Source organism: Cupressus sempervirens, chromosome 1 (assembly GCF_028749045.1).
Source record: "Cupressus sempervirens isolate cs-2001-9-10 chromosome 1, ASM2874904v1, whole genome shotgun sequence".
NCBI lineage: Eukaryota > Viridiplantae > Streptophyta > Pinopsida > Cupressales > Cupressaceae > Cupressus > Cupressus sempervirens.
The window spans coordinates 450,689,888-450,710,943 of NC_143118.1; the positions used below are offsets into that span (position 1 = coordinate 450,689,888).

The 21,056-nt window shown below is 37.3% G+C and overlaps 1 protein-coding gene across 1 annotated transcript; it reads left to right on the plus strand.

Moving 5' to 3' along the window:
* The first annotated feature begins 5,484 nt into the window (after nt 1-5,484).
* LOC149578250 (pentatricopeptide repeat-containing protein At2g13600-like) lies at nt 5,485-20,519 on the plus strand. The gene is made up of 5 exons (XM_089799815.1): nt 5,485-5,728; nt 16,769-17,241; nt 17,331-17,755; nt 19,224-19,343; nt 20,456-20,519. The coding sequence occupies exons 1-5, from the start codon at nt 5,485-5,487 to the stop codon at nt 20,517-20,519; spliced, it is 1,326 nt and encodes a 441-aa protein (XP_089655941.1).
* The last annotated feature ends 537 nt before the right edge of the window (nt 20,520-21,056 follow it).

A 21,056-nucleotide genomic window follows, 5' to 3' on the forward strand; every position in this document is an offset into this window, starting at 1 on the left:
AATATCCAAACTAATCATCGACCAGGTTGTTGTCGATGATTACTTTGGATATTTATCTTCAGGTTTTTTCAAAAAAAAAAACATGTTGGTCAAAGTTTGACCAATGCTAGTATGCATTGGTCAAACTTTCAACCAATGCATCGACCAAGATGTCATCATGGGTTTGGCATCCTAGTCGGTCAAGGGTCAACATTGGTCAAAATTTTGACCAAACTTGGTCAAAATTTTGACCAACGCATTGACTAAGACGTCATCATGGTTTTTGCATTCTAGTCAATGCTTTGGTTGAGATTTTGACCAAGTTTGATCATAATTTTGACCAATGTTCTCATTAACAAAGGAGGCCATTTTTGACCAAATTTTGTGTCAAAATTCTGACGCTCACAAGACTTGGTCAAAGTTTTGAAGAGGAAAACAATAACAAAACAATTTGTCAAAAATTTGACGAACATGAGCCAAAAATTTGACCAATTTTGGTTGAAAAATGAGGCCAAATCTACTAGTGAATCCTACCATGTGTTGAAATAACCATACATTTTTTATACCTCCACTTTGCAATATATGATGGGAAAACAATCATATTTATTTTCTACCACCACTTCCCAATATATGATAGGATTTGAAATCAGCCTTGCCAACTCATGTAACATCACAAGATGCCAAGTTGAGTTCAAGTGTAGTGCCTCTCATGTTTACAGTATGTACCTTGTCTATTTTGATTTGAGAAATTCTTGATACTCTTATTTTATGTACTTTGAGATGACCTGAGGGTCAAATGTTATACTTTGATTGAGTATCATAGATGCTTTACTGCTATGTTGTTTAGTTTATCATATTAGCATGTTGATGCTATTTTGAGATGACAGTAGATCTATGATGATATCTGGTTTTATGGTTTATTGGACATATTTGTTCATTATGTTATGTGATGAATTTTATGCTATGATGATTTACTTCATTCATGTATCTTTATGTTTTTTGCGAATGAAAGTGGTGTAAATGGATTAATTAGTTATTTAATGCTTTAATTGCTTTGGCTATTATATTGTATGCAATTGCACTTGATCATGTTTTTTAGTGTGTAGGATTTATATCCTTGGAAGTGGCCTATGGAGTTAGTGATTCAGCTATTCATATTTTACCAATGTCGTCCCTATAAGGTCGACGTATCCTTATTTTAATTGTTTTAATTAAAACCTTTTGGTGATTAGTAAATCTGAACTCATCTGCATTATATGATTTGACTAGTGAGTGTGTCTGTGCATTTAGAGGTTCGCTTTGTCGCGAAAGTGCTAAGTGAATTTCTGTGATTTTGGGTTTTGGGCTTTAAATCTATTCAAATTTAATTTTTGGCAGCTTTGCCTTAGGTGAATTTTTGTTACAGAGAATAACATGTTTTCATTTGGGTTGATTTGGAGTCTAGCTGCTATAGTTGGTTATTTGTCCTAATCAATTATTCACTCAAAAAGTGAATAAGTGTTGAAAGAGGAATTTAATTCCTCACTTTTATTTTGGATTTGAGAATTTGGAGAGCATTTTCCAAAATCCTCTTCTGAAGGATTGGACTTTTGTTTGTTCTAGGAGCTATGAGAGTGGGATCTTTGCAAGGTTGGTCTCGTTAGATTCAACTTGGGTAGATTGTGCTTTGCCATGATTTTCAGTAGATTCGACGAGCAATTTATTTTATTGTGCAAGTTTCAATTTATGCCCCTTTTGTTGTCAAGTAGAGCTTTCTCATTTTATTGTTTTTTCTCTATTTCAGCTTATGTTTCTTGTAGTAGTATGTTAGGAGGTTGAGAACTAGTGTTCCCCTCCATTTTTGTTTGCTTGTTCTGCCCGGTTGGTCAAGTATGAACGTTTTCCCTATTTTCAGGATGGGGGCTTGGGATTTTGAGTCGTTATGCTAGTTGTTTTTGCATACAGTGTCCAAATTCATTTAGTTTTGGATTTTTGGGGTTTTTGCAGCCAAGGGCCAAATGGGTTTTAATTTCAAAAAAATTCAAAAATTTGGGGTTTTTACCTTGTTTTGTGTGTCACCCTATTTTCTCAAGATTTCTTGGCACAATCTAGTTCATGGACCTGGATGTTCTATTTGGATATCGGTCAAACCACTATTGCTTTTTATGTTGCATTGGGATGTGTGTTGCATCCGTCCTCTTGACTCTATTTTTGGTTGAGCGACTTTATGCTTGTGTTCTCATCTAGTCCTTGTGTTTGATCTTCATGATGGTGGTGCACCACACACGAGTATGTGCACGTAAATTTGTTGGGTGACCTGCGGGGCCTGATGCTTCATGGTACTTTCAGAAGTTATGATCATTGGGGTTGGGTAGGGAATTTGCATGCCTGTGGGCACTCATTATTGGATGAGCATGGGTAGGGTAGGGTAGCATATGGAGGGGGCTTCTATCTATGTAGCTCAGTGCTTATTTCCTGAGGGTTGGCATGTAGAAGCTTTGTAAAAAAGTGATAACTAAATTTAAACATTGGGTTGTAATAAAACTTAAAGATAATAAAATGATTCGAGATGTACTCCTTTCGTTGGGAATTGGAGAGATGTCAGTACCATCTTGGGCTTTTCAATGCCAAGTGACTCTCCATGATGTCAGCCCCTACTTAGTAGCCCATTGAGATTTCTAACCAGGACCTATAGTTTATGCATTGTCTATGTCTTAGATTCAGTCATCATACTGCTTGGCATGTGTGTTAGCCATGGATGTTTGCTTTGCGTGTGTTTGTGGTTGGATCATTATCTCCATTAGCATAGCAAGTGTGGACCTATGGGTGCCACGTGGTTGGGAGACATAGCTTCCTATACCATTGTTAGGGACCAGTGTACAAAGATAGTCTTTCGTCCTAATGTAACCGTTGTTGGATGTGTTCACTTGGTGCTTCAAGTTTTGGAGTATGCTTTCTGGTGATTTATGCTTTCATTGAGATGCTTGTATATCATGTTTAGATGATGTTATTATTGATGCATTTCCTTACTATGATGATTAGCAAGTGATAGGTGATGTTATCTACTTGTAGGATTATCTTATGCTTTACTTCTAGCATGTTAGATTTCCTTATGCTTATGTTGTAGCATGTTTAGTAGTGATGTCCCTATTACGATAGTACCGATGATCTAATCGATGGCTTGGGATGTTACATGAGGGGGATGGCTAGGGCCCATGATGGTCTTATGATGCTATTAACAGTTGGGAGGAATCATGTACTTAGTTTGTTATTTCCATTCACTGCAATGTTGCTTTTAGTACTCTGTGATGCTTTCCTTATATTCTTTCCTTTGCTACTTGATTAGATGGTTAGATGTTATTTCCAATTTTTTCGTTCTTCAGTTATGGTTCGATTGTTCTTGCCTCGAAATGTGGATCCAATACTCTCGATGTGGAGGAACTTTGTTTCTTAGTTTCCTTATCTTTTATTGTTTTTTGTTCTTGCATGCTAATTTGAGATCTCGCGCAAGATTGTACTTTCTTGTGCGAGAAAGCAAGTCCTTGTGTGTCATGTTGGGTTTCTTCGTGCAGCTTTGCACTTCTTCACATGAAATCGAACATCAGTTTATGTTGTTGGAAAGTTGCTTCCTCACACAAATATGCACTTCTTTACGAGGCATGCAACACATCTTTGCACAAAAATTGGCACTCTATTGGCTTTGCGCAAAAAACAGGGGTTATCTAGGCTTGTTGGAGAAAAGTTTGAAAGTTGGTTTTGGATACCCTTTTTGGTTTTCCACCATCCTATTTCAAAATAGATTTTCTAAGGGGTTTAAAATATATCATTTAAATATAAGTTGACATATATTTAATTCCTTATGATATATTTTAATATATGCGACAAATCTTTTGAGATAGGTTCTAGACCTCTACGGGCTAAGATAAAGATTCTAGGAAATTTTAGGGCTTTAGGAATTTAGACTTAGCCTATTTTCAGGAGTCAGCATTTGTCTTTTAGCTTGGTGGATCTCTTATGTTTTCTTGTTTGTGTTTTTGGTTAGTAGTGGCATTTGGAGATCGGTTGCTATTTGGATGATTGTCAGTCTTCTGTTATGATCTTTGTGATCCATGTATCTTGTTATCATGTACACTTACACTTGTTTTTTTTAAAAAAATTTATCTTGCTTGTGTTTCATCCTTGTTTTCCAAGGATCTCCGGGTGGGGCATTACATATGGTAGCAGAGCCTCGTTGCAACATTGGGATCTTTGTGTTATGTTTCCACTATTGTTTTGTTTTATATTGTGTACTATTATATTATGTTGTTATTTTGATATCTTTTTGTTCATGATTTTGACTCTTATGCTCGTGATCCAATTGTTCGAACATTATCTTGTTGTTCCCATAGTGATGCCTCCTACACATAGACTTGGTGGCCGTGGTGGTACCCGTAGTGGTAACCGTGGAAATGAACACCGTGAGGAGGGATGGCAAGAAGGAGAGGGAGAATAAGATAATGCTAATCAGAATGCCATGGGTGCATTGACGCTAGTGCTTTAGGAAATCCTTGCTTGATTGGGCCCTCGTGTTGAGGAGTGCTAATAGGATCATGATCATGAAGAGGGATCTCATTATGGAGATTCCCATCATTCAAAGCATAGAGAGGAGGAACATGAACGTGAATATTCCCATACTCCACGAGGTGATAGAGGGCACCATCGGGGTGGTATGAACTGCAACAATGAAGATTCCATGAGATTGGATATCATGGAGTCTCTTTAGCAATCCAAACCACCTTTGTTTGATGGCAAGGGAAGTGGCTTCAAGGCTAAGACTTGGTTGTTGGACATGGAGCAATGCTACACCATGTATCCATATTCAACCAATATGAGAGCTTGTTGTGCAATTATGCAATTAAGGGACCACGCATCCATTTGGTGGAATATTGAGAGTCAGAAGATTCAGGTTAATGTTGCAGATCTTACCTAGGAGATCTTTGAGGAGAGGTTCTGAGAGAGATTCCTATATCCTCAGTTTAGAGAGGCATGTGTTGATGAGATCCATGTGATCTAGCAAGGGAATATGACAGTGGATCAGTATGAAATTTGATTCTTTGAACTTAAGGCAGTATTCATGCTACGATAATGATGATCTAATCCTAGCTCATCATTTCATCTAAGGCCTTAAGGATGCCTTCATTGGAGAAGTTTGTATGCATTAGCCTAGGACTCTTGTTCTCACTGTAGAGAAGGCACATATTATAGAGGAAAATCTGGCTAGAGGTTTCAGTAGAAAATTTGGTTCTCAGAATTGAGGTGCAAGGAATTTAGGTCAAGATGCACAGTATTCTTAGTCCTTAGAGAAGGGCCAAACTTAGTCAGCACCCTCTAAGGGTGGACAATGTCGTAAGTTTCAAACTAGGTTTTGGTCTAAGAATGGACAGGACTCTGGTACCTCAAGTAAGAAAGGAAATCACCATAACCAAGGATAGAAATCATAGTAGGATCATCCTCCTCAGAGTGCTCAATAGAATTATAGTAGGGGTAATGCATCCTATCCTAGTGTCACACAGGGTGGTCACAGTACAGGTTCCAACTTTTCAGGGAACTATTACTCATGGCCAACCTGGCCATAAATATTTTGAGTACTCCATCAAACCATCTTTAAGACCTGGTAAGGGTGCAATGAGATCTGAGCCTACTATAGGAGATGTGGATAGGAATCATAGAGTCTTTATGGCGATTGATAATCATCAAGCAGATCATCAAAGTATAGTAGTCAAGGCTACAAGTAAGTCGCATGGTATTTCAACTTCAATTTTGTTTGACTCTAGTGCTTCTGATTCTTTCATTTCACCATCTCTTATTCAGCGATGTGGGCTAGTGGCAATGCATCAAATTGATAGGTGGCAGGTTGAGTTAGCCACAAGTTCCAAAGTGGTTGCAAAATCATTGGTCAGCAGTTGGAGTTTGAATTTGGGAACCTTCACCACCATAGTGGATCTATGCATTCTACCTCTAGGATCGTATGAAATTTTTTTGGGCATGGATTGATTAGCCACCCATCAGGAAAATATTGATTGTCTTCGTGAGATGGTATAGTGTGTTGATGACACAGGTAGGTAGGTGGAACTTTTGGGAGTCCCGAGACCAATCTTACTTCGTATGATCTCAGCAAATCAGCTAAAGCGGAGTGTGCAAAAAGGTTGCTAGTTGTTTCTTATGTCTCTCAGTGATCTTGAGGAAGTTGAGAGCTATACGGTGACACTTGATGATCACCCGCTCCTTCGTGAGTATGCTGATGTATTTTCTAATGAGATTCTAGGTATGCCACTACAACATGACATTGATTTTTAGATTGATCTTGTACCAGGAGTGGAGCCAATTTCACAAGCTTCTTACCACATGACTACTCAAGAGTTGAGTGAGCTCAGATTACAGTTGGAGGAATTTTTGGCCATGGGTCATATTTGTCCCAATGTATCCCCATGGGGTGCACCAATCATCTTCGTGAAGAAGAAGGATGGATCTTTGTGTTTGTTCATTGACTATCGGTAGTTGAATAAGGTGACAGTGAAGAATCATTATCCTTTGCTGAGGATAGATGACTTGCTCGATCAGATGAAGGGAGCATGAATGTTCTTGAAGATTGATCTTAAGTTGAGATATCATTAGCTCCGTATCTAAGAGGTTGATATTCATCAAACAACTTTTTGTACATGGTATGGGCATTATGAGTTCACAGTTGTACCCTTTGGGTTAACCAATGTGCCATCAATGTTTATGAGTTTGATGAATGGTGTATTTTGCACTTACCTCAATCAGTGTGTCATTGTATTCTTAGATGACATATTGATCTACTCGAAGACTATGGAGGAGCACGAAGTCCATTTACGTCAAGTATTGCAGTGCTTGAGAGACCATCAATTGTATCGCAACTTGAGTAAATGTGGGCTTTTCTAGTTCGAGGTGAAGTATTTGGGACACATCATTACAGGTGATGGAATAGCAATGGATCTAGAAAAGATTTGTGCTATCATGGATTGGCCAGTACCCACTCATGTCTCAAAAGTTTGTAGTTTTATGGGATTGGCAGGCTACTATTGTCGCTTCATGAAGGATTTCTCACGAGTAGCTCATCCCATCACTTCTCTTCAAAGGAAAAGGAAGAAGTTTGTTCGGTCAGACCAGTGCAAGGTAGAATTTAATACTCTTAAGGAGTGTTTGACCAGTGCACTAGTCCTTGCAGTGCCTAATCCTATAGGTGTTTTTATGGTTTGCACAGATGCTTCATTGGAAGGTGTGGTTGTGGTGATGCAAGATGGTCGCGTAATTGCATATGATTCTAGGAAACTCAAGAACCATGAGCTAGACTACCCCACTCATGATTTGGAACTCACAGTCATAGTCCATACCCTTGTCCATTGGAGCCATTTTCTTTTGGTCCACAGGTTTGAGTTGCATAGCGATCATAGGAGCTTGCAGTATATCTTTACTCAGCCAAACCTGAATGCAGAACAGCGTCATTAGATGGAGTTCTTGTGTGAGTATGATTTTGATGTTCATTACATTAAAGGGAAGGAGAATGTTGTAGTGGATGCCTTGAGTAGGAGATGACATGAGGTATCAGTGATGTCATTAGGAGTGGATTTTGCAAGGCCATATCTTGGAGGCTTTTCCTAGTGACAGTTGGTATCATGAGGTGAGGGTGAAGATCAAGTTCAGACATACCCTTGAGGGGAGATTTTTAGGTTATTTGCTTGAGTCTGATGGACTACTATGTCACATGGGGCGTATCTATGTACCCGTGTTAGGTGATCTTCGTACCTTGGTTTTGTCAAAAGTGCATCGTGCACCATATTTTGCACATCCTAGAGTCAAGAAGATGCATGTTGATCTCAAATAGTTGTACTTTTGGGTAGGGATGAGGCATGTTGTTGTTGATTTTGTTGCTAGATGTCTTGAGTGCCATAGAGTGAAGGCAAAGCATTAGCATCTGGCGGGTCTTTTGCAGCCATGTACCATCCCAGAGTGGAAGTGAGATACAATATCTATTGATTTTATCATAGGGTTGCCTATGTCATTGTGGAGACATGATTATATCATGGTGACAGTGGAAAAGTTGTCCAAGGTAGCACATTTTTCACCCATGAGAGCATCCTACATAGCTTCTTCTGTAGCGCATGTTTTCTTGGTGGATATTGTTCGTTTGCATGGGATTCCTCATCGGATCATTTCAGATAGAAATCTAGTGTTTACTTCTGCACTGTGGACATCTCTCCGACATGCTTTGGGTGTGCAACTCAATTTTAGTTCAGCTTACCACTTAGAGACCGATGGTCAAACTAAGAGAGTGAATCAAATTTTGGAGGATATGCTTCACATGTATGTTATGGATAGGCAAGTGAAGTGGGACAACTATTTGTACCTTGTAGAGTTTGCATACAACAACGGGTATCATAGTTCTCTTGGCATGTCACCTTTTCAGGCCTTGTACGGTAGACCATGATGTACCTCTTTGAGTTGGGACCATTTAGAGGACTATGTTCTTTTGGGTCCAGAGATGCTTTAGGATATGGAGTAGCAAGTTGTTCACATTAGGGAGTATTTGGTTACTGCTCAAGACAGTCAGAAGAAGTATGCAAATGCCCATTGGTTGGATTGTCACTTTTCTGTTGGTGATAGGGTATTTTTGAGAGTGCATCTGAGGAAGAGCCCCATCCATTATGGGAAAGGCTCTAAGTTGGCACCACATTTTTTTAGACCTTTTGAGATCCTTGAGAGGATTGGTACTATTGCATAGCGACTAGTGTTACCACCTAGCCTATCACGCATCCACGATGTTTTTCATGTTTCTGTTTTGAGGTAGTATATTCTAGATGTGACCCATGTTCTTGATTGTGATGCTTTGCACGTAGCGGATGGGTAGCTTACTTTGTAGCCCATTTGTATCCTACAGCATCAGAGGCCGACCTTGCGAGGTCGATACATAGAGCAGGTAAGGGTCCAATGGGACCCGAGCGATGAGACCTCTACAACTTGGGAGGATGCTACACGATTGAGGGGATTGTACCCCTACCTTTTTGCTTTCTTCTAGGAGTAAGCCTATGCTAGTGGGGGAGGATGTAGTGCCTCTTGTGTTTGCAGTTTGTACCTTGTCTATTTTGATTCAAGATATTCTTGATACTCTTATTTTATGTACTTTGAGATGACTTGAGGGTCAGATGTTATACTTTGATTCAGTACCATAGATGCTTTACTGCTATGTTGTTTAGTTTATCATATTAGCATGTTGATGTTATTTTGAGATGACAGTAGATCTATAATGATATCTGGTTTTATGGTTTATTGGACATATTGGTTGATTATGTTATGTGATGAATTTTATGCTATGACGATTTACTTCATTTATGTATCTTTATGCTTTCTGCAAACAAGAGTGGTTTAAATGGATTAATTAGTTATTTAATGCTTTAATTGCTATGGCTATTATATTATATGCAATTGCACTTGATTGTGTGTTTTAGTGTGCAGGATTTATATCCCTGGCAATGGCCTATGGAGTTAGTGATTTAGCTATTCATATTTTACCAATGTCCTCCCTGTAAGGTCGACATATCCATATTTTAATTATTTTAATTAAAACCTTTCAGTGATTAGTAAATCCCAACTCATCTGCATTATGTGATTTGACCAATGAGCATGTGTGTGCATTTAGAGGTTCTCTTGTTGAGAAAGTGGTAAGTGATTTTTTGTGATTTTGGGTTTTGGGCTTTAAATCTTTTTGGATTTATTTTTTGGCAGCTTTGCCTTAAGGTGAATTTTCGTTATGGAGAATAATCTTTTTTTTTTGGGTCGATTTAGAGCCTCGCTGCTATAGTTGGCTATTTGTCCTAATCGACTATTCACTCAAAAAGTGAATAAGTGTTGAAAGAAGAATTTAATTTCTCACTTTTTATTTTGGATTTGAGAATTTGGAGAGCATTTTCCAAAATTCTCTTCTAAAGGATTGGACTTTTGTTCGTTCTGGGAGTTGTGAGCGTGGGATCTTCACGAGGTTGGTCTCATTGGATTCGGCTCAGGTAGACCATGCTTTGCCGTGATTTTCGGTAGATTTAGCAGGCGATTTATTTTATTGTGTGAGTTTCAATTTCTGCCCCTTTTGTTGTTAGGTAGGGCTTTCTCATTTTATTGTTTTCACTCTATTTTAGCTTTTTTTTCCTATAGCAAAATGTTAGGAGGCTAAGAACTAGTGTTCCCCTCCGTTTCTATTTGTTGGTTCTGCCTGGTTGGTCAGGTATGAACATTTTCCCTATTTTCAAGATGGGGGTTTGGGATTTCAAGCTATTATGTTGGTCGTTTTTGCATACGATGTCCAAATTCATTTATTTTTGGATTTTCGGGGTTTTTTGCACCCAAGGGCCAAATGGGTTTTAATTTCAAAAAAATTCCAAAGTTTGGGGTTTTTACCTCATTTTGTGTGCCAGCTTGTTTTCTTGGGTTTTCTTGACACAATGTAGTTCATGGACCTAGATGATTCGTTTGGATATCGGTCAGACCACTATTGCTTTTTTTATGTTGCACTAGGATGTGTGTTGTGTCTGTCCTCCTGAGTCTATTTTCAGTTGAGTGACTTTCTGCTTGTGTTCTCATCCAGTCCTTGTGTTTGATCTTCATGATGGTGGTGCGCCATACACAAGTACATGCACATATATTTTTTGGGTGACCTACGAGGCCCAATCTTCTGTGGTACTTCTGAAAGTTATGATCATTGGGATTGTGTTGGGAATTTTCATGCCTATGGGCACTCATCGTTGGATGAGCATGGGTAGGGTAGGGTAGCATATGGAGGGGGCTTCTATCTCCATAGCCCGATGCTTATTTCTCGAGGGTTGGCATGCAGAAGCTTTGTAAACAAGTGATAATTAAATTTAAACATTGGTTGGTAATAAAACTTAAAGATAATGAAATGATTTAGGATGTGCTCCTTCCATTGGGAAGTGGAGAGCTGCCAGTACCAGCTTGGGCTTGTCGATTCCAAGTGACTCTCCATGATGTTAGCCCCTACTTAGTAGCCCATTGAGATTTCTAACAAAGACTTGTAGTTTATGCATTGTCTATGTCTTGGATTTAGTCATCATACTGCTTGGCGTGTGTGTTAGCCATGGATGTTTTCTTTGCGTGTGTTTGTGGTTGGAGATCATTATCTCCATCAGCACGGCAGGTGTGGACCTATGGGTGCCATGCGGTTGGGAGGTGTAGCTTCCTATATCACTACTAGGGACCGGTGTACAAAGATGGTATTTCATCCTAGTGCAACTATTTCTGGATGTGTTCACTTGGCACTTCAGGTTCTAGAGTATGCTTTCTGGTGATTTATGCTTTCATTGACATGCTTGTATATCATGTTTAGATGATGTTATTATTGATGCATTTCCTTACTATGATGATTAGCAAGTGATAGGTGATGTTATCTACTTGTAGGATTATCTTATGCTTTACTTGTAGCATGTTAGATTTCCTTATGCTTATGTTGTAGCATGTTTAGTAGTGACATCCCTATTATGATAATACTGATGATCTGATCGGTGGCTTGGGATGTTACACACAGAGATGGCTAGGGCCCATGATGGTCTTATGATGCTATTGATGGTTGGAGGAATCATGTACTTAGTTTGTTATTTCCATTCACTGCGATGTTACTTTTCGTACTCTGTGATGTTTTCCTTCTATTCTTTCCTTTGCTACTTGATTAGATGGTTAGATGTTATTTCTAGTTTTATGTTCTTTAGTTATGGTTCGAGTGTTCTTGCCTCAAAATGTGGATCTAGTACTCCCTGGTGTGGAGGAACTTTGTTTTGTAGTTTCCTTAAATTTTTGTTACTTTTTGTTCTTGCGTGCTGATTTGAGATCTTGTGTGAGATTTTACTTTCTCACATGAGAATGCAAGTCCTCGTGTGGCATGTTGGGTTTCTTTACATAGCTTTGCATTTCTTCACGCGAAACCCAACATCAGTTTATGCTATTGGAAGGGTACTTGCTCACATGACAATGCACTTTCTCGTGGAAAAATGCACTTCTTCGCGAGGCATGCAGCACATCTTCGCACAAAAATTGGCACTTTGTGGCTTTGCGCAAAAAATAGGGGCTATCTAAGCTTGTCAAACAAAAGTTTGAAAGTTGGTTTTGGATACCCTTTTTGGTTTTCCACCTTCCTAGTTCAAAATAGATTTCCTAAGGGGTTTAAAATATATCGTTTAAGTATAAGTTGATGTATATTTAATTCACATATATTTAATTCCTTAACGTATATTTAATTCAAGATATATTTTAATATATGCAACGAATCTTTTGAGATAGGTTCCATACCTCTATGGGCTAAGATAAAGATTCTAGGAAATTTTAGGGCTTCAGAAATTCAGACTTAGCCTATTTTTAGGAGTCAACATTTGTCTTTTAGCTTGGTGGATCTCTTATGTTTTCTTGTTTGTGTTTTTGGTTAGTAGTGGCATTTGGAGATCCATTCGTGTTTGGATGATTGTCAGTCTTCCGTTGCGATCTTTGTGATCTGTGTATGTTGTTATCATGTACACTTACACTTGTTTAAAAAAAAAAATATCTTGCTTGTATTTCATCCTTGTTTTCCAAGGATCTCCCGGCGGGGCATTACATCAAGTCATTAATACTTAGAGGATGGTGGGTCTCGCTTACTCCCATATCAATGTAATTTGAGTTTAAACTTAAAATTGGGGTCTCCCACTTGTCGCAAAGTCATCCAGAGGAACCAATGTTTGGTTCCAACATGGCAAAAGGAATTGTTTCATTGAGAATGTAAAAGTTGCTCTCTTCCTATAAGGGATTTAGTAGATTCTGGGAGGCTCACCAATTGTCTCCAACATAGAACCCCCTCCTTCTGAAGAACAATTGCAGCTAAGGAATCAACCATAACATTACCCTCTCTAAATATGTGTTGAATTATAAAATTCTCCAATATTGTCAACATAAATATGATGTCCAAAAGGATATTGTCAATCCTCCAACTGGCTTCCATATTTCCCTTGGTGGCTTCAACAATCAACTTTGAGTTCCCCTCTATTATTGCCCATTTGATACCTATTGATAGAGTAAACTTGAAACCCTAGAATAGGTCCATGGCTTCCACTCAATTACTGGAGACCAAACCCAAGTTTCCAATGGAGGCCAAAATTGAAATTTCTATTATGATCTCTAATAAATTCTAGCTTCCACAACCTTCTCATGTCTGACAACCCCATCAAAAGTTAGTTTTAACCAAGGGAGGTCAGGTGTTGACCATCTCGTATTCAATCTAGCTTGCCTCTTAGAATTGTCACGGTTGTAGAAATTTCTTGGCAATTCCTACACTCTAGCCAGTTTACAGTCATTTTCTAAAGAGGGATCCATAAGGTCTTCCACTTACAAACGTAGATGTTTTCCATCAACAACTTTTCTAGGATTGAAAGCACGATGTCCTCTGAGTTTTCACAATTCCTTAAGATGTGGTTGTTCCTCTCCCTCCAAAGGATCCAACAGATATGGGGAGGGATTAGTCTCCATAGTTGTTTGATAAAAGTATGATGTGAGGACGGGCAATCCCAACTATCGAAAAATTATTTCAAATCGTCCCTAAATATCCATGTAATATTAAATCTTCCCAAAATTTATACCAAATCGATGAGACAAAAGGGAAATAGATAAGGAGGTGGTTGGTACTTTCTTCATTCAGTTTATGTAATACACAACAACCAATTGAAAACCTCTCCTCTTAAGGTCATCTAGAATGAGAATCTTACCATTAAAGGTTGTCCACCAAAAGAAGTTAATCTTTGCTAGGAGTTGACAGTTCCACACTTGCCTGAACTGTTAGAATTAGTAGAGCATCTAACAAAACGTAAGTATTTAAATTTAAATAAGAATGAACCCAAAAAACTCTTAGACAAGATAAATTTGTCCTCCATTGGAAACAATGGGATGTGAATGTGCTTGAATAGGTTTTGGAGATCCACTGCCCATGTGACAAGATTCACAATATCCCTAAGGCCCTCTGATAGATTTTTCCACCTGTTCAAAGGGGAGATATAGTTGTCCACTAAGGAGCCAAAGTGTGTCTTTTAAGGGGCCTCATAAGGTGGTTGTAATGAACAAAGGCCAATGGCATGCCCCTAATCAAAATTTCCTCCTTGAAATGAATATTCTCCCCCATTTTCCATTTTAGCCCATCTGTTGACATACTTCTACATTTTACAATATTGGTCCATATTTTAGAATCCATAAGGATGTCATTGGACAACAAAATTTCAAAGAAGCAACAATTGTTAAAGTGGTTTTCACTCAAAATCCTGCATCAATCAGTTGAGTCCATAACAAGGAGCTTACCCACTTCTAAACCTATAAACATGACCGATGAATGGAGGAAACTTGAGATTTCTCTAAGCCTTGCGAGAAGCTCAGATTTAGTAGTAGTAGCATTGCAAAGAGTAAGAAGAGGATATTGGAAGTATTTTTTTGTTTCATTCCCTAAAAAAAGCAAGGAATTTCGATCACACGAATTTCAAGTTATTTTTTCATTGTGCCACAATGAAGAGCAACAAATTCATGCAATGTCATCAATTACCCATCTCATCTAGAATTTTTGAATGCTCCGCATAGAGGGTCATTTGAAGGATGTTATACACATTTTTCTTACTACCCATAACCCTCTTCTATACTATCTGTTGACCATGATGACCTTTTAGAAAGGTGGCAAAATGCGGCAAAATATGTAAATAAAAGGTGGTGATATCAAAGACATTTAACACTCGGCATATGCATTAAAATTTGTAAACATGGCATATATTAAAGGCAGTTTTTAAAAAGAAATGTTTGGCGGCACATTCGTAACATGACATGAAGTCAGGTAATAACGTGGCACTTGCACAGTACGCAAGCATTTAAGGAAGGTCTGCATGACATGAGAGATTTTTCCAAATGTCCACTTTGTATGGCGGATTTCAAACTGAAATTAAAAAGTCTTACGGTTGTGGGTATTGTTCTAAAACAATGCGAACTGGTTTTTTGATTCATTTTCTTTGCAAATTTTGATGATAATTTTTTCTCTGCAAAAATCATTCAGTGTGTATGGAAGTTTGTTTGAAGAGGAAATTCATTTTAAATGACTATATTGAAAGGTTTGCAGAACATTTGCTTGTATTTGGAAATGTAAAATTAAAATAAATAAAAAAGGTCTTCATGCTATGATACTATGATACTCATTTGTCTTCTTTTTTGTGCATGCTCGAGAGATGAACAATGGGTTCATTTTTAAAATGAAAGAGATGCTCTTAAAAGGAACGGGTATCTTCAAATGCATTTCAGGATAACAAAGGTAATGAACAAACACTTCAGGTATGTCACAATGGAAATGCAATTCATTCATTTTTTTGAAAGAAAAGGAAATAAAAAGGGGACTGGGTCATAAAATATGTTTCAGTTCAAAAAAAAAAATTGGCAAAAAGACATTGAAGTAAACACAGTCAAATACTTCTTTGAAAAAAGTAAGGGTTTTGACAATGTGTTTAATCAAAATGATTTTGAATAAAAAAGAAGAAAGCACAGTCAGGATGCAATAATTTTTTATCAAAGTTTTCGAAAGAATTTTTAAAGAAAAGGAGGGCAAAGAAATTTAGTTATTATAATAAATTTCCTTTGCTTGCTACTGTCGGGTTTTTTTTAAGATTCATATGGCAGATCTGTTAGGGCATTTTTTTTAAACCCTAAACAAATTTATGAAAAGAAGACAGTTAGTTGAAAGTAAAAATGACAATCAAAACAAATTTTAGTTATGACTATATGGAGAACTTTCTTCGTTATGACTGTATGGAGAACTTTCTTCTTCAAAATAGTTTCTTAAATGAAGTTTTTTTTGAGACAAAATGCAAAGAAATAAATGAAGTTTCGACAGTAAAAGATATTGTTGAGAAGAAAATGGCATTTGTCATGAAAGCTAAATGATTTCTTTGAACTCAGATCACTATATGCACTGTTTTTGAACAAAACAAAGAAAGATACAACAAACAGTTTTATAAGGAAAGGACTCATTCGAGTTTTAACTAATTCTAGTTGGTTTCTCAAACAGCATTGTAAAAAGAGGGTTCTTAACAACCCTAACTGGTTCAGTTGATTATGTGTAAGTGATTTATTTTGAAAATACATTTCTATTTATAGAGATCATTTGTAAATCTAAAGTGGCAATGTGTGAAAAAGCATTGAAAGAAACAGATAAAGATTTGTAAATGTTCTAAAAGAAAGTTGTGTTCAAAAACTATATTATAAGCTTGTATACATGTATAGATGCAACATATACGTTTGTATGTGTATGTGTATATGAGACTGTAAAAGAACAGCAAGACAAAAAAAGGGTTGAACACCCTGAGCAGTCTTTCTGCTGATTGTAAAGGAATTTGAAGCAATAAAGATAACAGCTTTACGGAGTGGTTTTTCTTCCTATGACGAATCCCGTTTGAGGAATTTTGAGGGTTTCCCAACCGGCAAAATCTGTGTCTCAATATTTTGTGAGTTGGCATTTTCTTTATGTTCATGGTGAATGTTTCAATTTCCAGCAATGTTTCATTCTGATATATATGATTAAAGACTTGAAATCAGTAATTTTTAAATAAAATATAGAGAGTTCTGATTCACCGCCCTCTCAGAACTCTTTCACTTCCAACATATCCTACATATATTCATCTTTTGCGCACTTGCAGAGCCAAAAATGTCCTATTAAAGGGTAAGCAAATCCACTCTCACATCCATGGCAACGGATTTGGATTTACAGCTACCAGAGACACTCTGCTACCCAATTCACTCATCCGAATGTATGATAAATGTGGAAGTTTGGTGGTTGCTCGCAATGTTTTTGATGGAACTTCTCAACCAAATATCTATTCATGGAATATGATAATTGCAGCTTACAAAAGGCATAACCTTCCTCTACAAGCGTTCACAATGTTCTACCAAATGCAACGACTAGATGTCCAGCCGGATCAATTCACTTTCTCCGCTATTATTCCTCTATGTGTCAACCTGGCATCTTTAAAACACAGATTGCAGATCCATGGAAGGATTATTAGATGTGGATTTCAGTTCTGTGATATTGTGACGAGTACACTAATAGATATGTACGCAAAGTGCAGAATACTAGAGAAGGCAAGAGAATTGTTTGACAGAATGTGTAATGCAGATATGGTCGCATGGAATGCCATGATTACTGGATATGCACAACATTGGTTTCTTGACGAGGCTTTAAGGGTTTTTGAAGAAATATAACCTTTATTTTTATTTTATTTGCATGCAGTCATGTTGATCTAGTGGATGATAGCTGTAAATGTTTCAATCAGATGTCTGACTCTTATGGCATCATGCCTGCAATTGATCATTATGTATGTATGGTTGACCTTCTTGGTCGTGCTAGCTTTTTTGAGAAAGCGTTAAACTTCATCGTGAAAATGCCAATGAAGCCCGATCCAGTTGTGTGGTTGAGTTTGCTTGGCGCCTGTAAATCACATGTGAATATAGGGTTAGGAGAATTCATGGCAACACTCCTTTTTGAGCTGGATCCGACAAATGGTGCACCATACGTACTTTGCTCAAACATTTATGCAAAAGCGGGTAGGTGGAACGAGGTTCATAGGATAAGGAAATTGATGAAAGACAGAGGGATACAAAAGATACCTGGATGTAGTTGGATTGAAGTCCAGAAAATGTTACATGTTTTTTGTGTGGGCGACCGATCACACCAGCAAACAGATGATATCTACGCAAAGTTAGAAACCGATCACCTTCTCTCGTCTCATAATAAAACACTTGCTTCTCAAAATTTAAAGACAGAAATGGAACCCCTATCATAGAGTGGAAAAAAATTGTTTCGATCAATATTTATCTGATAAAACCTGCTGATCAACCAGCCGATCTAGGAAGTGGAAAACAATGTCAGGAAATTGAATTGTAATGCGCAAGAACAGTATAAACTAATCAGTGTAAAAAAACACCATGTATGCTTTAGTTTCACGGCCGAAACTTAAAAGTACTGATGTATCCATCAATTCAAAACTTTGCCCAAAAACAATAACAAAAGTCGGAACTTCGATTTTTTTTTTCCAAGTTCAAGACTTGTAACAACATTTCACAAGTATTACGCGGAATTGTTAGTCGCTACTGTCTAAGGCGGGGACTAAATGTTTTCGGTGCTCTCTTTTTTCCAATTTGTTTCTGTGCAAAGAATCAGAAATTTTCTATAAGGTCCGCCAATAAATTTCTATTAAACTCAATTTGCTGGTGCAAATTTTCCAATTTTAACATTGGCTACTGTGCAATTGGGCGATCTCTTTAATTTCTTGGACAGAAAATTGGGCATAATATTTGTGGCAAGCTCTAGGAATGGTGCACGTTGTGGCAAGAGGTGGGAAGACCTGTGCAGAATGGTGGATGTGGCCTTCCACATGTAATTCTTACATCGTCGATATGGCCTTTCAGCATTCCAGTTTATGTTCTCTGGCAATTTGCTTTCTCATTTTAATCGGTATTGTTCTTTAATCATTTTTGTTTTCCTTAAAAACATTTTGCCTTACTGTTGCATTGCATTGTTTACATTTCAGGACAAATCAGCAAATAGGAAAGGAATCTTTAGGACGAGAGAGGAATTGAAGTTTGTAAGCCTTTTGAAGTTTTCTTATTATCATTTGCATTTTTCCGGTTGTGTTCGTCTACTGCTCATTAAATCAGATTACTTTTTGAATTCTTGTTTACCCCTCCTGCCTCTTCTTGTTTTATCTAGTATTGGGCATCCAATTCTTTTTTTCAATAGAATTGCTTTCATTTACTAAAATCCCTTTCAAAAAAAATTAATTTCTTTTCAAGGGTTTTGATTGTTGCTAAAAAAGTTTGTCAAAAATGGTTCTATAGCCCATTAATAATCTCTTCAATGCTTAATGCTTATGTTTTGTCCATTTTGATTTAAGACCAAGTTAAGATTAGCATCCTCTAACATTGGTAGCAATGCAAATAATCAAATTTTTCATTACATAGATAGTAACCCAAAAAAAAAAAAAAAACTCATAGTATATTGACCTAGGAAAACATGTTATGTTCAAATATCTAGGAGCCCTAATTTTAGTCTACAATTTGTCAATTTTTCTTACTATTGTTGTGGCTGAGGTGAGGGGTAGTGTATATATTTGGAACCATGCAAAGCTTCAAACCTATTGCGAGAAGCTGTGAACTATTTGTTTCAGGTGGAGGAGAAGCGAAGCGGCTGAAGAATATTCAAGAAGTGTTGGGCATTTAATTAAGCTTGAAATTGTTGGATATCAGTATCGAGGAGCCTCCTCATTCACTGAAGGCACTTTGGAAAGGTGAGTTTATCCTCTTAGAAAGGAAAGGAAAGGGGGTTTTATAGTCCACGACACTATGTCATAGTTTTTGGATTTACGTACGGTGACAGTGATATGGGACTACCTCGTACTCTTTTTTGAGAGGCACTTGGTGCTACAAACGAGGCGTACATACCCTACCCCCCAGTGGAATTTGAACTTGTGACCTCTCTTTCAAGAGTACAAGTTCTCCACCACTAGGCCAACTCAGGTTGTACGCCAAATATCAGGATACTTATTATCCAAATATTAGGATACTTATTATATAACACTCATTTTGGGACATTTTATATCCTACAAATGGTACACCATACGTACTTTGCTCAAACATTTATGCAAAAGCGGGTAGGTGGAACGAGGTTCATAGGATAAGGAAATTGATGAAAGATAGAGGGATACAAAAGATACCTGGATGTAGTTGGATTGAAGTCCACAAAATGATACGTGTTTTTTGTGTGGGCGACCGATCACAGCCGCAAATAGATGATATCTACGCAAAGTTAGAGACCGATCACCTTCTCTTGTCTCATAATAAAACACTTGCTTCTCACAATTTGGAGATAGAAATGGAACCCCTATCATAGAGTGGGAAAAAAATTGTTCCACCAATATTTATCTAATAAACCCTGCTGATCAACCCGCCGATCTAAGAAGTGGAAAACAAATGTTAGGAAATTGAATTGTAATCGACAAGAACAGTATAAACTAATCAGTGTAAAAAAACACAATGTATGCTTTAGTTTCATGGCCGAAAATTAAAAAGTACCGATGTATCCATCAATTCAAAACTTTGCCCAAAAACAATCACAAAAGTCATAACTTTGATTTATTTATTTTTTAAGTTAAAAGACTTGTAACAATTTCAAAAGTATTATGTGGAATTGTTAGTCCCTACTGTCTAAGGTGGTGACTAAATGTTTTCGATGCTCTTTTTTGGCATTTGGTCCTGCCTTGATTTCTATGCAAACAATTAGAAATTTTCTGTAAGGTATGCCAATTAATTTCTATTAAACTCAATTTGCTGGTGCAAATTTTCCAATTTTAACATTGGCTACTGTGCAATTTCTGGGCAATCTCTTTAATTTCTTATACAGAAAATTTGGCATAATATTTGTGGCAAGCTCTAGGAATGGTGCACGCTATGGCTATTGGGACTGAAAATTGCATGGTCAATTTTTAGTCATATATTGAAAATTTTGAGAAATTAAGCCCTATAAAAGCTTTTAAATGCACATGTACCTGGTTGTACCTTTGAGTCTCATGAGGTGTTTAATGTTTCTAATACCTTTCATTTAGTGCACCTATGTGTTCCATGAAGTTAAACTGTCGTTCTGAGCCATTCCGTGAGGTCTCATTTTGAGCATTTGTCAAATCTGCATTTAGTGTCAAATAGTGATAGGAGGTTGTGTTTGTCATTGAATATTTCGCACCCAGGAATGTTTCATGACTCACTGCTTTGGGAATATTTAGTGTCCATACCTGAGAGCCTATGTTTCAGATTTTGAGTCATTTTGAATCTGTTTGACTAGGTTTTGAATCTCTCAAAGTTGGTCTTTTATTGTTGTCATGTTGATGCAAATAGTTCTAAATTCTGGGAGGCCCTGTTTGACGAATTATAACTTTTGACCAGTTGATCTAAATGAGAAAATTCCTTTTGTGTTGCATTCTAGGGATCAAAGACTTGCTTTATTTCAA

Excerpts from the sequence above, each read along its gene's own strand:
- LOC149578250 (XM_089799815.1), top strand. The coding sequence starts at position 5,485 with ATGCATCCTATCCTAGTGTCACACAGGGTGGTCACAGTACAGGTTCCA. Across the intron at positions 5,729-16,768 it reads TATAGTAGTCAAGGCTACAA|CTACCAGAGACACTCTGCTA; the intron begins GTAAGTCGCATG and ends TTGGATTTACAG. Across the intron at positions 17,242-17,330 it reads TTCTTGACGAGGCTTTAAGG|ATGTCTGACTCTTATGGCAT; the intron begins GTTTTTGAAGAA and ends TGTTTCAATCAG.